The sequence below is a fragment of the Hemitrygon akajei genome, chromosome 12 (genome assembly GCF_048418815.1).
Source record: "Hemitrygon akajei chromosome 12, sHemAka1.3, whole genome shotgun sequence".
Lineage (NCBI taxonomy): Eukaryota > Metazoa > Chordata > Chondrichthyes > Myliobatiformes > Dasyatidae > Hemitrygon > Hemitrygon akajei.
Window position 1 is genome coordinate 20771879 of NC_133135.1, and position 15662 is coordinate 20787540.

Genomic DNA, 15662 nt, shown 5'->3' on the forward strand with positions numbered 1-15662 from the left:
ACACTTAACCCCATATCCCTTCATTCCCTGATCAATCAAGAATCTATCAATCCCTGTCTTAAATATACTGTCCATGAAGACTTGGCCTCCATAGCTGCCTGTGGCAACAAATTCCATGGATTTACCACACTCTGGAGAAAGGAATTCCTCCTCATCTGTTTTAAACAGGATGCCTCTCTATTCTGCAGCTGTCTCCTCTGGTCTTTGACACTCCCACCATAAGAAACATCCTATCCACATCCACTCTATCAAGGCCTTTCACCATTTGATAGGTTTCAGTAAGGTCGTATCTCATTCTTCTAAATTCCAGTGAATGCAAGCCCAGAGCCAAACACTCTTCATACGACAAGTAGTTTAATCCTGGAATCATTTTTGTGAACCTTCTTTGAACCCTCTCCAATTTCAGCACATCTTTTCCAAGATAAGGAGCCCAAACCTGCTCACAATACTCCTTGTTAAGTCTCACCAGTGCTTTATAAAGTTTCAATATTACATCCTTGCTTTTATATTCTAGTCCTCTTGAAACTAATGCTAACATTGCATTTGCCTTCCTCACCACAGACTCAACCTGCAAATTAACCTTTAGGGAAACCTGCACAAGGACTCCCAGATCCCCTTGCACCTCAGATTTTTGTATTTTCTCTCCATTAGAAAATAGTCATTTTCATTTCATTTTTAAAATCTTTTTATTGATACATAATCTTCTACAGCTATAAAATGATACAAAACTTCAACAAGTTGATATATATACAATTAATAAAGCTGAAGAAAAAAACATCAAAAAATATATGATAATGAATAAAAGTCAACCCTTTCATTTCTTCACCGAAGTGCATGACCATACACTTCCTGACACTGTTTGCCCATTTTCTTAATCTATCCAAGTCCTTTTGTAGCCTATTTCTTCCAAACTACCTGATCCTTCACCTATCTTCATATCAACTGCAAACTTTGCAATAAAGCCATCAAGTCCATCATCCAAATCATTTACATATAATGTAAGAACGAACCGGTTGCAACACAGACCCCCTGTGAAACACCATTAATCACCGACAACCAACCAGAAAAGGCTCTCTTTATTCCCACTCTTTGCCTCCTGCCAATCAGCCACTGTTTTATCCATGCTAGAATCTTTCCTGCAATACCATGGACTTACTTGTATCTTGCTAAGCAGCCTCATGTGTGGCACCTTGTCAAAGGCTTTCTGAAAATCTAAGTACACAATATTAACTAATTCTGCTTTGTTTATCCTGTTTGCTATTTCTTCAAAGAATTCCAACAGATTTGCCAGACAAGATTTTCTCTTGAGGAAACTGTGCTGATTGCAGCCTATTTTATCAGGTGCCCCAAGTGCCCTGAAATCACATCCTTAACAACCAGCTCCAACATCTTCCCAAGCACTGATGTTTGAATAACTAGCCTACAGTTCTCTTCCTTCTGCCTCTCTCCCTTATTGAAAAGTAGAGTGACACTTGCAGTTTTCCAGTCTTCCGGAACCATTCCAAAATCTTGAAAGATCATTACTAAGTACGGGATGACTGCTGAAATGTGGGAATAACCCAAAATAGTTCAATATTTGACAAGTTCTTGATTGGTAAAGGGGTTCAGTTACAGGGAGAAGGTAGTGTCATGAAAGCAGTCGTGATTGAATGATGGAGCAGACTCAAAGTGCCAAATGCCTGAATTCTACTACTATATTTTATGCTTCTAGTGGCACCTTCTGTATATTTAATATGAAATACAGGGGAGCATAGTTTCTAAAAGATAGCACAGGAATTAGAGGCTAAATACTTATACCATGCTGGCATTTCTCACAAAGTGGGGAATTAAAGAAGAATGGCAAGTGCTCTGGCCAATCCCATGATTCTCAGGGGTCAGCTATGCTAGCAGAAATCTGGGAGATGGCTGCCCACCAATTCTCTGAGAGAATTAAATACCAAATTCTATTAGTTTAGTGTTGCTTAGAAAAAAAACCCAGATCTGATAAACAGCTTGTTTAATTTAAAATACAGTTTAAATTAAAATACAATTAAAAATTTAGTGAACTAATCTAATGATAAATTAAACAGGGCTAACGGAGAAATCTCAGATAAGATCCTCATTAGCTACTCCAATCCAGAGTAGCAGCAGACATGATTCTACAGTTCACCAAAATCATTTGTAAGGGAAGAATTAATAATGCTACAGCACCTAATGGAAGTATAAACACTGGGCAGGGACAGGATCAGCCTGAGTTATGATACCTTCTACTTCCAAGGAATAAATAATCAATCAGTACTCAAGCCCCATATTTGAGTTAGAGATACAGAACAGTAACAGGCCCTTGCAGTCCAACAAGCAAGCACCAAGAGGAAACCCACGCATCATGGGGAGAACGTACATCTCCTTACAGACAGTGGCGGGAATTGAACTGGTGCTGTAGATAGCATTATAATAACAGCTACACTACTGTGCCACCCCATCATGTGTGGGGTAATGGTAATTCACTAATGTCATGGAACCAAGACCTTGAAGGAAGCTGGAATGGAGAATAATTAAATGTATCTGGATTTCTTTTGTTCAATATCTCATCCGATGCATTGCAGAACTGCAAAGATCCTTACCAGTCATGAGAATTTTTAAAAATCATGTAATTCATGCATACAAATCATTTTATCACAAGTGTATCAAATCTAATTCATTTATTATTATCTGAAGTGAAATCACAACTAATTATGGGCACATGATTTGAGATGGAAATTAACAGTAAACTAATACAAATATGACAATGAAAATTTAAGAAAGGCTCAATGGAAAGCCATAAAACATGAACAAGTTAACTCTGCAGATTCTGGTCACAAACTAAACGAAATATGCCAAAATAGGGAGTGAAGGGGAAAAAAATGAGGAGGAAAGGGAAACGAGATAAGGAACATTGCTATCTCATGCAGATGTATGTGAATAACTTCTCAGCAGAATGCTACACCAACAGATTTACATCAGGGACAGCTGCATTTTTCAGCAGACAAGATTTGTAGAAAAAAGTGTGAAAGATAATGCAAAAGATTAACAAAACACTGATCTAGATTTTTATCACTTACCTCATGTTGCAGCTCTTCTATCTGATCCTTCAGTGCTCTTATATATTGGGTGGAGTCTGAATTATTAAGCTGGCCTTTAACTTTACCCTCTTCTTTCTGATAGAGAACAAAACCACTTATTACAGCATTTGTCCAAATCTGTTAATCCAAAAAGCTACAATTAACATCAAATGGCATAATTTTTCACTCAATATACACATCCTAAGTTATGTACCACACAGAAAAAACTTACACAGTTCTGCCCAGCACTATACAATACTGAGTGTGTTAAGTGTCCCCACAATTTCACAAAAGAATGAACGACTCAAATACCAGTAATATTTAACTACATGAAAAAATTATTTTAAAATACAAATGACAAACACTACTTTCTTTGGAAAAGACAATGGGTTGGTTTGTGTTATACAAATTATTATGCTTCACCAATGAAAATAACAGCCAATTCTGATCAAACCTTTCTTGTACATCACACTTCCTGTCCCCCTATTCATTTTCCTTCATCTTTCTCAATAATCATGCAAATTGAAAACATCGGATGTGGAAACATTTCATGACCTTCGTTATTGACAAAATAACAAATGAGTTTCAAAAAATATTTAAAATCAAAGTTGCTCTCCTTATAGCCTTCTTAAATTTATCTTTTTGTCATTATGCATCTGACTAAAAGTTCTATATTCTTTAAAGTCAGTCTACTGTTTATTTTACTTTGTTCCTCAAGTTTTTATTCCTTATTCTTTTCTTGTTACTCCTCTTAACCAGCATCTTTGTTCACCAGAGTTTGACTCAAATATTTTCACTACTACTTCACTAATTTTAATTTTTGCACTTATTTTTAAATTATATACAGTACATATTTCTTATGTATTTTTAGCATATTTTATGTATTGCACTGTACTGCTGCTGTAAACAAATTTCATGACATATGTCGATAAGTCTGATTCTGATTTTGCATTAAAAGTCTTCTTTTAGATAGTAACAGCATTTTTTCCTTGATGTACCCAGATTGCCTGGTTGCGATAAATATAAGAAACACACTAACAAACCTTGCAGCTGGCATTTCCAGATCTTTATTACAGGTGCCTGGAGCTCAGCAATTAAAGAAGGGGTAGAGACCAAGATGCCAATATGCTACATGAAACTCAGAATGGACCCAGAACAAGTAGAATGTTACATTTCCTACAATGGTAAAGATACACTCACTGATCTGGCCAGGGGACCACATCAAATCAGGAGATTAAAAATGCATTAATAGTAGGGGGGAAAAAAAAGTAAATTTTACCCATTAAAATAGTTAAAACTAAAATGTAAGGAAAATGTCCCATATATTTTGCACTCTATTTCTTTTGAAATGTAATTACAATTGAAAATATGAAATGCTGCCATTACAATAACCTCTCACAAACGTTAAAATAATCAACTAATCTCTCTTCATTGAAGTTGTTTGAATGATAAATCTTGGCCCAAGTGTGAGGAATAACTCCCTCCCACCCCAGTCATTCTGTCTTCTCCCCTGTCCTGTTGGGCAGAGATACACAAGTTTGAGACACATACCTCCAGAGTCAAGGACAACTTCTATCTCACTGTTAAAAGACTTGAATAACCCTTCATTCACTGAAAAATAAAGTCTTGATCTCCCAATCTACCTTGCTGTGGCCTTGCAAATCATTTGTCCATCTACATTGAACTTTCTCACTGTTGCAGCCCATTCACTTCAAGACTTGACGTGTCGTACATTCAGAGATGTGCTTCTGCACATGGTGTTAACATGTGGTTATTTGAGTTACAGTCCCTTTCCTATTAGCTTGAAAGAGACTGGCCATTCTCCACTGGCCTCTCTCTCTGGCCCACAGAACTGCTGCTCATTTTGTTTTCGCATCATTCTTTAAAAACTCTAGACCAAGGGTTCCCACCCTTTTTATACCATGGATCAATACCATTAAGCAAGGGGTCCGTGGACCCCAAGCTGGGAACCCCTGGTCTAGACTGTTGTGTTTGAAAATCCCAGGAGATCAACTGGTGATGAGATACTCAAACCACCCCATCTGGCACCAGCAATAATTCCATGGTCAAAGCCATTTACATTACATTTCTTCCCCATACTGATGTTTGGTCTAAACAATACTGGACCTCTTGAACATGTCTGCATGCTTTTATACAATGAGTTGATGCCAAATGATCGGCTGATTAGATATTTGCATTAACAAGGTGTACAAGTATACCTAATAAAGTGACTACTGAGTGTATATTCAGCATTCCGCTTTTCGTATACCATCTCAATGTAATTATATATGGAATGCATAGAAAACAGAAGCTCATTGAAGTAATTCCATGGAATCTGGCACTTATTTATTTGAAGTACAGCACTCACTTATTATTGCGAAGACTTGAGCTTGGATCCTTGCACTGAACTGATTTTGGAATGGATCTTAAAGAAAATATTAAACTTTTTCTAAATGAATTCTGTTGCTCACTATTAGCAAAGAAGGTTGATGTAATTACTCTTACTGTGCCACCATAACAGATATGATTAGGTTGGTGGCAGCACAAGACTTCTTGGAATCAGAGTTTCATTGAGGTTTTCCCTCAACCAACTGATAACAAGAGCAGTCATTTCCTAGCTGGGAGCACATGGCTCACGGTTGCCTGTTAAAATGTAGAGAAGTTAAGAATCTAGAAAAACAGCTTCCCTCTTTGTGATTTATGCTTTCCTCAAGTGTATTTTGCCTTTTCTTCACACTGCTTTGGAGTATTAATTTTATTCTCAGAGTAATCACCTTTTTACAAATATCAGTATCAGGTACTGAATCCAATGTTGTACACAAACTTTGTAAAAGTTCAAAGCTCAAATTAAACTTATTCGGAAAGTAGTTTGTGTATTTCATCATATATGACGGAGATGCATTTTCTTACAGGCATTCACAGTAGAACAGAGAAATACAATAGAATCAACAAAAACTACACACAAGCAAAGACTGACAAAGAACCAATTTGTAAAAGTAGACAACATGTACAAATGCAGAAAGTAATAATAATGAACATGAGCAAGTCTGCACATGCTGGACATCCAAAACAACACACACAAAATGCTGGCGGAACTCAGTAGGCCAGGCAGCAGCTATGGCAAAGACTAACCAGTCGATGTTTTGGGCTGAGATCCTTCATCAGGAATAAATAAATAAATAATAACAAGAACATTAATTGCAGAGTCCTTGAAAATGAATCCATCATTTGTGGAATCAGTTCAGGGTTGAGGTGAATGAAGTTATTCATGCTGGTTCAGGAGCCTGATGGTTGAGGGGCAATAAATGTTCCTGAATTTCCTAAAAGGCAGCACTTGATTGGCTTAAATATTTTAATATTCCTTGAGTTGGGCAGTGTGGCACAGTGGAACACTGCATGCAGCACAACTGTGTATAGACATGGAATGTACACTGTGTGAGTGTACAGTACATGCCTTGAGTATAGACAGTTTGCACATGGTATTAGTGGATAGGGGAACCTATCAGAGATTGAGCATCAAATGGAAATTCCAATCACTTCTGAATCAATAATACACACAAAATACTGGAAGAACTCAGCAAGTCAAGCAACATCCATGGAAGGGAATAAACAGTTGACACTTCAGGTTGAGGCCCTTCATCAGGACTGAATGAATAACACAATTTTTATTAAGCAAATTATGTCCAAAGAAACAATCTATGTCACGATGGGATTCTGATTGACATAGTGTTTTGCAGACTCCACTGGATATTCAGATCTGCATCTCCAAGACCTCCATTATTTATTCCCTTGATGACTGTTCTTTTCAGCAAAGATGTCTATGATTCATACGAGGGTGAATTCCAGCCAAAAGTGCGATTTCTCATTACCCATGATATCCCATGGTGCAACTGGCCCCAAGGTACTCCACAGATTGCATCAACAAACTAAATCAAACATCGGTAAAAAAGGAGAAATTGACCCAGATAATTCTCTGCATCAGCATAGAATACACACAGGATATTGCATGCCAGTAAAACTGGTCTTTCACTTCACTGCTGGACTCAACAAACTCTAAAACAAAGCTCAAACGCCTTGAACTGAGGGCTAGTTATACTTGTAACATTAGTAATTTAAAAAGGCCAGCCATTTGTAATGGATAAGATAAATTAAGATGTTTATTTTGCCTTTATATGAAGTTAAGTTTAGGTCAGTTATACATGTTTTATAATTTAAACATTATATTTATTTCAATGGTTTATAAATATTTCTGAAAAGAGCTGAAAAGTCATTGTACATGAGAAGCTACCAAAAGACCATACGTATGGTTGGGGGGGAAATGGAAGGAAACATGGTTTCAGGTTCCACCATGTGAAAGTGAGTTGATAAACTTTGCAGAACATCATCAGCCAGAAGGTCTGGAGCTCTGTTTATCCACTTAGACTCCAGGGTTTTGGCCTGTTTGCACTGGGGTGAAACTGAAGCCTTGGCCAGGTCAAGAACAATCCAGCCCATAATCAAGAAGCTTGAACAGATTAGCTTTATTTGTTACATGTTCATCAAAACGTTGAAACACGCAGTCACAAGGAGAACAAACTTCTTACAGACAGCAGTGGAAACTGAACCCAGGTTGCTGGTGGTGGAAAGCACTGCGCTAAATGCTACACTAACTTGCTGCCCTCAAAGCTTGGTCAAAAAATTGAGTTTTAAGGAATGTTTTAAGAGAAGGAAAAAAATATAGATGGAGAAATACAGGGAGAGAATCCCAAAGTTCAGGTCCTAAGCAACTGAAAGCACAGATGAGCCGACGGAATCTGTGGAATTCACTGCCACAGACAGCTGTGGAGGCCAAATCATTGAGCATATTTAAAGCAGAGGTTGATAGATTCGTGATCAGTAATGGTGTCAAAGGTTACAGGGTTGAGAGGGACAAAAAAAATCAGGCATGCTGGAATGGCAGAACAGACACACTGGGCCAAACGGCCTACTGCTCCTCTGCCTTATGGTAAATCTTTGAAAATCAGGGAAAGCTAAACACATTATGCTTAAGTGAATTTCACAGCATGGAGTTACCATCCTGAGCTGTATATATTCTCAGCTATTTTCATGATGGGTGATGCAAATGGTTTTATCAATGAGGATTTTGGAAAAAATATTACTGTCCAAGAATAAACAAGACAAAGAAACTTGGAAATACTGGCGCAGTAACTATCATTAATGTCACTAAAAGGCTCACTACATAGAGACAATAGAGAAAACTGGATAAATCCCTTGTCAACACACAAAATGCTGGAGGAACGCAGCAAGCCAGGCAGCATCTGTGAAAAAGAGTACAGTCGATGATAGTTCAGGCCAAGACCCTTTGGTAGGACTGGAGAAAAAATGATGAGTCAGAATCCCCTTGTCAATCAGGCTTAGAGAACGAACTGTTGCAGCTATTGAGATTAATTTTATACAGTAATTTTAGGTAACTATTTTTGCTGAGTTTTTTTCCTGGCAAAATAACCTTTTTATCAGAAGTCTGCATAGTTCCCATTTATTCTGCTCTTCAAATACTGAGTAAATAAATTATTTCCATTAGGATATGTGTCATAATATGCCACACCCATAACTAATGAACACCACAGATTTATTAATAGGCACTGTGCATTAAAATAATGCAAGATGCGGTATGGCACTAAAATCTGAACTCCATACCCAAAAAGCAATGTGGGAACATCATAATGAGCAGTGACTGTATGGTAGGTTCTGGTGCAGTCCACATGAGTAATACTTCTGTATTACACAATTACTTGGAATTAAATGCAAGAGGACATGCTAGTGAAGCTTACACACATTGAAAAAAATAGCCATATTATTGATAATGAAGAGGAACACTTTAGTTTACAGATTTATAGGCTGCTATCTTTAGCTGCTTCATCAATGATCTTAAGTAGGTGATTACAGGATATAATCACACACCTACCATAATTCAGTTTTCTTCTATATTACCATACATCGCATTGCACTGCTGCCATTATGTTAACTAATTTCACAACGTGTACTTGCGCTATTAAGCCTGATTCTGATGCACCCCCATACTCATATCACTCTATAGATGCGCAGTAGACAGCATCCTAACAAGCAGCTCCCCACCACCTTTCTCAAGCTGAGGCCGGGTAATTAAATGCTAGTTCAGCTTGTGAAGCCCACATCCCTTGAATGAATAATAAAAAATGAACTGGTAAGCTGGGCAGAAAAGCAGCAAATGGAATTCAAGTTGGTGAGGCGATGCAGTTGGGGTTGTGTGACAAGGCAAAGGAAGACAAAATGAATGGCAGGATACTGAGAGTTATGGAGAAATAGATAGACCTCAAAATTTATGTCCACAGATCCTTAAAGATGAGAGAAGTCACTAATATCATTGAGGCCATGTGCGATGACTTCCTTTATCAGCTAACTAATAAGGAATAAAAGCAGGATGATTATATGATAAGAGTTAACCACAGCTTGAGGACAGACTCCTGTGGTGGCCACCATAATAAAGAAAAGGTGCAACTGCATATGAAGAAAGATTAGATAAGTGAGCTATTTTCTTAGGAACCATAGAAATTCTGGGAAAATGTATCTCAGATGTTTTCCCAGAAGTTTCTTTAGTTGTTTTGAGTCTAGAAAAAAAAGAGGTATATAGAATTATATGTAGAAGGAGTAAAGGGAGATGAAGAAGAATATTTTCACATTGTGCACAATCAGGATCTGAACTCTCTAAGTTATTAGGGATATTCTGAAGAAAAGTTTCTTTATTTAATGTGGTTAGAATCTGGAATTCACTTGCAATATTGATTGTGGAAAATGACTCAAACAATGGCTTTCTTAAGGGAAGTGCAGATTATGGTTCTTCAAGTGAACATAGAGGTATGGTTAAAAAAAAGTACTATGTTCACAGGGCAAGCCAAAACCCATACAGCCCCAGGCCTCTTGCAGGACAGTGAGATTAGACAGAGTTCTCATTTTTCTTTTAAACTGGACATGTTTCAAATGGCCTCCCTGGTATAAATTTTTTCAAGATTTCCAGGGAAATTAGTTAGATTAAGAGATCGAAGGAAGCAAAGCAAGACCACAATGCGTATACTTAATAAATGTGCTAAATTCTATCAGTTTTAAGTTATTTATAACACAGGACTGCCACTGAAGAGGTCAGCCCAACCCTCCTTTAAGTACCAATTTACTCCTTAAAGGAGTTCAGATTAGCCCTCACATTTTCTACGGGGGACAAGGTTATTGAGAGATATCTGCTTCGATTTAATTTAGAATGGTAGTGCTTGCATCCTAGAACGATATGAAGCATTGTTGAAAAACCTTGCTTGCAGCCCAAAGTTCCTGGTCTGTGAAAATGGGTAACTGTCAATAAATACTGCTAAACTTTATCCAAGGGAAATGATCTTATACAAAACACTTCATCCATTTTAGCAAACAGACCCAGAAAATGGTCAGAAAATCTGAACAAAGGATGTGGTTTCCTTCTTGTGTAGTGCTTGCAAAGATACGTGCAGTGCAATAAAAGGTCAAGCAAAAGTGTAGAGCTTCATAAATTCTAAATGAGTGACTTCAACCTCAAAAGGTGCTGTGCGCATGTGGACTGAACACTCTGCTTTAAATTAATTTGCAATCAAAACTATGTGAGGATATTAATCTGAACTATTCTGAATGATATTTTTTACTTTATTTAAAATTCAGATGAAGTAAACCAATGGAGAAATGCAGCTCTAAGAGACTTCGGATGCTGGAAACAGAACACTGCAAGAAGTCAGAATGCATGGTCTTAACCCAAAACATCAGCATTCACTGGACAAAATGCAATTGCTAAATCAGGATCGGCATGATGAGAGAGAACTGCAGTGAATTATGAAATGAATTTCAGGAAAGCTAACTATAAAATAAGGACAGAAGTGGAGGATAAAAAATTAGAGAGGAAAATATTTTTAAAAAGTTAAAATATTAGTATGAAAATACAAAGAACTGAACTACAGTGATAAGAAGCAAAAAAGGTTGAGAGAAAATCCGATTTTTTTTATAAAGACCATAAAACTAGGGGTAGAATTAGGCCATTGGGCCCATGCAGTCTACTCTGCCATTCGATCATGACAGATTTATTTTCCCTCTAAACCTTATCCTTCTGCCTTCTCCCCGTAACCTTTGACACCATTACTAATCAAGAGCCGATCAACCTCTACTTTAAATATACCCGACGACATGGCCTCCACAGCTGTCAGTAGCAATGTATTCCAGAGATACGCCACCATCTGGCTAAACAAATTCTTCCTCAAATCTGTTGTAAAGGGATATCATTCTAGTCTGAGGTTGTGCCCTCTGGTCCTAGACTCTTCCACTATAGGAAACATCCTCTCTACATCCATTCTATCTAGGCCTTTCAATATCCAATAGGTTTCAGTGAGATCTCATTCTTCTAAGCTCTAAGTACAGACTCAGAGCCAAACGCTCATTTGTTAACCCAGAATCATTCTTGTGATCTTCCTCTGGACCCTTTCCAATGCCAGCACATTACTTCTTAGAAATGGAGCCCCAAACTGTTCACAATACTCCAAACGTGGTCTGACCAATGCCTGATAAAGCCCCATAATTACATCCTTGCTTTTATAGTCTAGTTTTTTTTTTGAAACCTCTGAATTAACCTTTGAGAAATTCTACACTAGAACTCTGAAGTCCCTATGCACCCTCGATTTCTGAATTTGCTCCATTTAGAAAATAGGTTATGCCTTTATTACTTCTACCAAAGTACATGACCACTTAGTTTCCTACACTGTATTTCATCTACCACTTTGTCCATTCTGCTAATGAGCCCAGGTCCTTTGCAGACTCCCTGCTTCCTCAACATTATCTGCACTCCATCTATCTTTGTATCATCTACAAACTTGGCCAAAAAGCCATTAATTCTGACATGCAGATCATTAATCAGAATCAGGTTGATGAGTTGTGAAATGTTAACTTAGCTGCAGTAATTCAATACAATACATAATATTGAAGAAGAAAAAAGAAATAAAAATAAATAAGTAATCAATTACAGTATATGTATGTTGAATAGATTACAAATCATGCAAAAACAGAAATAATATATTTTTTAAATGAGGTAGTGTTGACGGGTCCAATGTCCATTTAGGAATTGGATGGCAGAGGGGATGAAGTTATTCCTGATTCACTGAGTGTGTGCCTTCAGGCTTCTGTACCTCTTACCTGATGGTAACAGTGAGAAAAGGGCATGCCCTGCGTGTTGGGGGTCCTTACCAATGGATGTTGCCTTTCCGAGACACCACTCCTTGAAGATGTCCTGGGTACTTTGTGGGCTAGTACCCAAGATGGAGCTGACTAAATTTATGACCTTCTGCAGCTTCTTTCAGTCCTGTGCAGTAGCATAGCCTGTCAGAATGCTCTCAACAGTGCATCTATAGAAGTTTTTGAGTGTTTCTGTTGACATCCCAAATCTTTTCAAACTCCTAATGAAGTATGGTCATTGTCTTGCCTTCTTAATAGCTGCACTGATATGCTGGGACTAGGTTAGGTCCTCAGAGATCTTGACACCCAGGAACTTGAAACCGCTCACTCTTTCCACTTCTGAACCCTCTATGAGGATTGGTATGTGTTCCTTCGTCTTACCCTTCCTGAAGTCCACAATCAGCTCTTTTGTCTCATTGATGTTGAGTGCAAGGTTTTTGCTGCAACACCACTCCATTAGTTGGTATATCTCGCTCCTGTACGCCCTCGTCTCCATCTGAGATTCTACCAATAATGGTTGTATTATTAGCAAATTTATAGATGGTATTTGAGCTCTGCCTAGCCATACAGTCATGGGTATAGAGAGAGTAGAGCAGTGGGTTAAGCACACACCCCGTGGTGCACCAGTGTTGTTCGTCAGCGAGCAGGAGATATTATCACCAAGCCGCACAGATTGTGGTCTTCCAAGATACCATGCTTTTCTTCAGCACCAGTATAATTGAAGCCTACTCGAAATGTAGCGAGAGGATAAATATCTCAGCCAACGCTCCAGCCGGTTGATCAGCACAGGTCAGGTAACCCAGCTGGGCTGGATGCTTTTTGAGGGTTTACCCTCCTCAAGGCTGCTTGCGCATCAGCCTTGGAGACTGAAATCATATGATCATCTGGAGCTGGGGGAGTTCATGAAGGTTCCTCCATGTTGGTATTGAGCTCATCCGGAGTGAAGCATTGCTGTCACCTATGTCAATTGGTTTCACTCTGTAAGAGGTAATAGCATTCAAGCCCTGCTACAACTGTCAAGCATCCTTCAGTGATTCATGTTTGGTCCGGAATTGCCACTTTGCACGTAAGATGGCTTTCTGGAGATCGTAACTGGACCTCCTGTACCTTACTTGGTCACAAAACCTGAATGCCACTGATCTGGTCCTCAGTAGGTTGTGGATCTCATGGTTCATCCAGGACTTCCGGTTGGGGAAGACCCTAAATAATTTTGTGGGGACACACTCGTCAATAACAGTTTTATAAAGTCCGTGACAACTGTGGAATATTCATTCAGATCCACAGACGAGTCCTTGGACATGGCCCAGTTCACTGACTTGAAAGCTGCTCCTTTGCCTCCCACAACCACCCCTTTGTTGTTCTTATTTCTGGAATCTTGGTCTTTAGCTTCTGCCTGTATGCAGGTTGCAGGATAGCCAAGTGATCAGATTTCTTGAAATGCAATGTAGGAATGAAATGATAGGCATTCCTAATCATAGTATAGCAGTGATTGAGTGTGTTGGAACCCATAGTGCTGTAGGTTACATGTTTATCGGGAAACACAGACCCCTCCACCTTTTGTCTTCTCTGAAACAGCAGCCCACTCCATCCTGTGTATCAGGAAGCCCTCAGGTCTTGCTGGCACATACAGCGTGTCTGGAATGAGCCATGTCTCCGGGAAACACAGACTGCAGCAATTCCTCATTTTCCTCTTAAGCAGCAATCCCCTGTTTCACCTCTATTTGAAAAATAATTTATCATACTTTAAAGATGTGATAAGACAGGATATACAGAACATGGTAAAAGCAGTTCTACAAGGTGTGGGGTTTCTCAGGGCAGTTCTGTTTCTTCCCACATTCCAAAACCATCTGGATACGTAGGTTAACTGACCAGTCTAGATTGCCCTTAGTATCAGTCATCAGTATATATGACTGATATAATCTTAGAAGAGTTGTCAGGAAAATGGCGAGAATAAAATGGATTTGGGTAGGATTAGTGTAAAAATGGGTGCTTGATTCAATAGTTTGTTTTTGTGCTGTATTCTCTCTGAGTCTATAGTGAATGATGAAGGGACTCAGCCCAAAATGATGACTATTTATTCCTTTCCATAGATGTTTCCTGATCTACTGAGTGTTTCCAGCACTCTGTAAATTATAAACTATGTTTTCAATAACCAACTTCCAGCATGATACTCGATTCCTAGCAGAAGGGTATAAATTACTCATTGTCAAGCAGCTTCGTAGCACCAAAAATCAAACTGGTTCACTTCGCTCATAATTCTAAGAATAAGTTTGCATCAATCACAGTTTGTACTTGCAGCTGCTCTCCTGTTATGATAGAAAGGAACCACACTGCCTCCATGTTATGTTTCTCTAGGGATGAATCAGCAGTACTGGGAAGTGAGAACATTACAGCGACTTTTGGAGCATTTGTTTTGATGAGAACCAGCGGCACACTACAAAACTTCCTAATGCTGTTTTGAGCTCTGACTTGAAGCCTGAAAACAGAAATCAAAAAAGGAACTAGGCTCAAATCTACTCATTTCAATACCCAGTAGGTAGTGTCGAACAAGATATATACATGGTGACCAAATGGACTTCTTCCTGAAGAATTCTCCAAATAATTTCTATTACAAAGGGAAAACATTTGTAAAGATGTATTATTTTCTGTGCACCAAAATGTCAGTCTTCAGGATATATTTTAAAAATTGCATCAATTCAGTCATTACTTGCCTAGAGTTATAAATAACAAGCTTGCCAGAAGAGTATCAGAATCAGATTTATTATCACCAGCATGTGTCGTGAAATTTGTTGACTTATCAGCAGCAGTACAATACAAGAGAAAGAAAATAAATTAAAAAAATAAATATATAGCACACGCGTGCATGTATTTATTAAATAGATTAAAAATAGCGCAAAAACAGAAGTAATATACATTTTTAAAAGTGAGGTAGTGTTCATGGGTTCAATGTCCATTTAGAAATCGTATGGATAACACTTCACATTTCAAGCAGTATGAAATATTAAAAGGTGAGTCTGAACAGGCAAACTTTTTACCTCCATCTTAAGTATCACAAGCTATTTTTTGTTAAGCTGATGAGGTTTGTAATCCTAGACACAACAGCCATTGTTCTAAAATATCATGTATTAAAGAATCCACTACATCCACATCAGCCATTTCTCTCCACAGCCCCTCAGTACCCTCCATACCCAACGCACTTACACTCCACACCACTAACCTACACTGACAGTCAATGTCCTACTGTGTTTTCACATATCCTGCTGTTACCAAGAAGAACTTCCCTTGCCAAGAGTCTGTTTATCATTTCCTGTCAGTCACCTTACGTACAATATT

The 15662-nt window shown here is 38.3% G+C and overlaps 1 protein-coding gene across 5 annotated transcripts in view; it reads right to left on the minus strand.

Annotated features, from left to right (window-relative positions):
* The window catches only part of LOC140736770 (ecotropic viral integration site 5 protein homolog), a 270604-nt gene that overhangs the window by 55087 nt on the left and 199855 nt on the right, over positions 1-15662 (minus strand). For all 5 annotated transcript variants that reach the window (XM_073062678.1, XM_073062679.1, XM_073062680.1 and 2 more), the window contains one exon: positions 3081-3176. In XM_073062678.1, coding sequence (XP_072918779.1) covers positions 3081-3176 — 96 coding nt within the window. The remainder of the gene's footprint in view (positions 1-3080; positions 3177-15662) is intronic.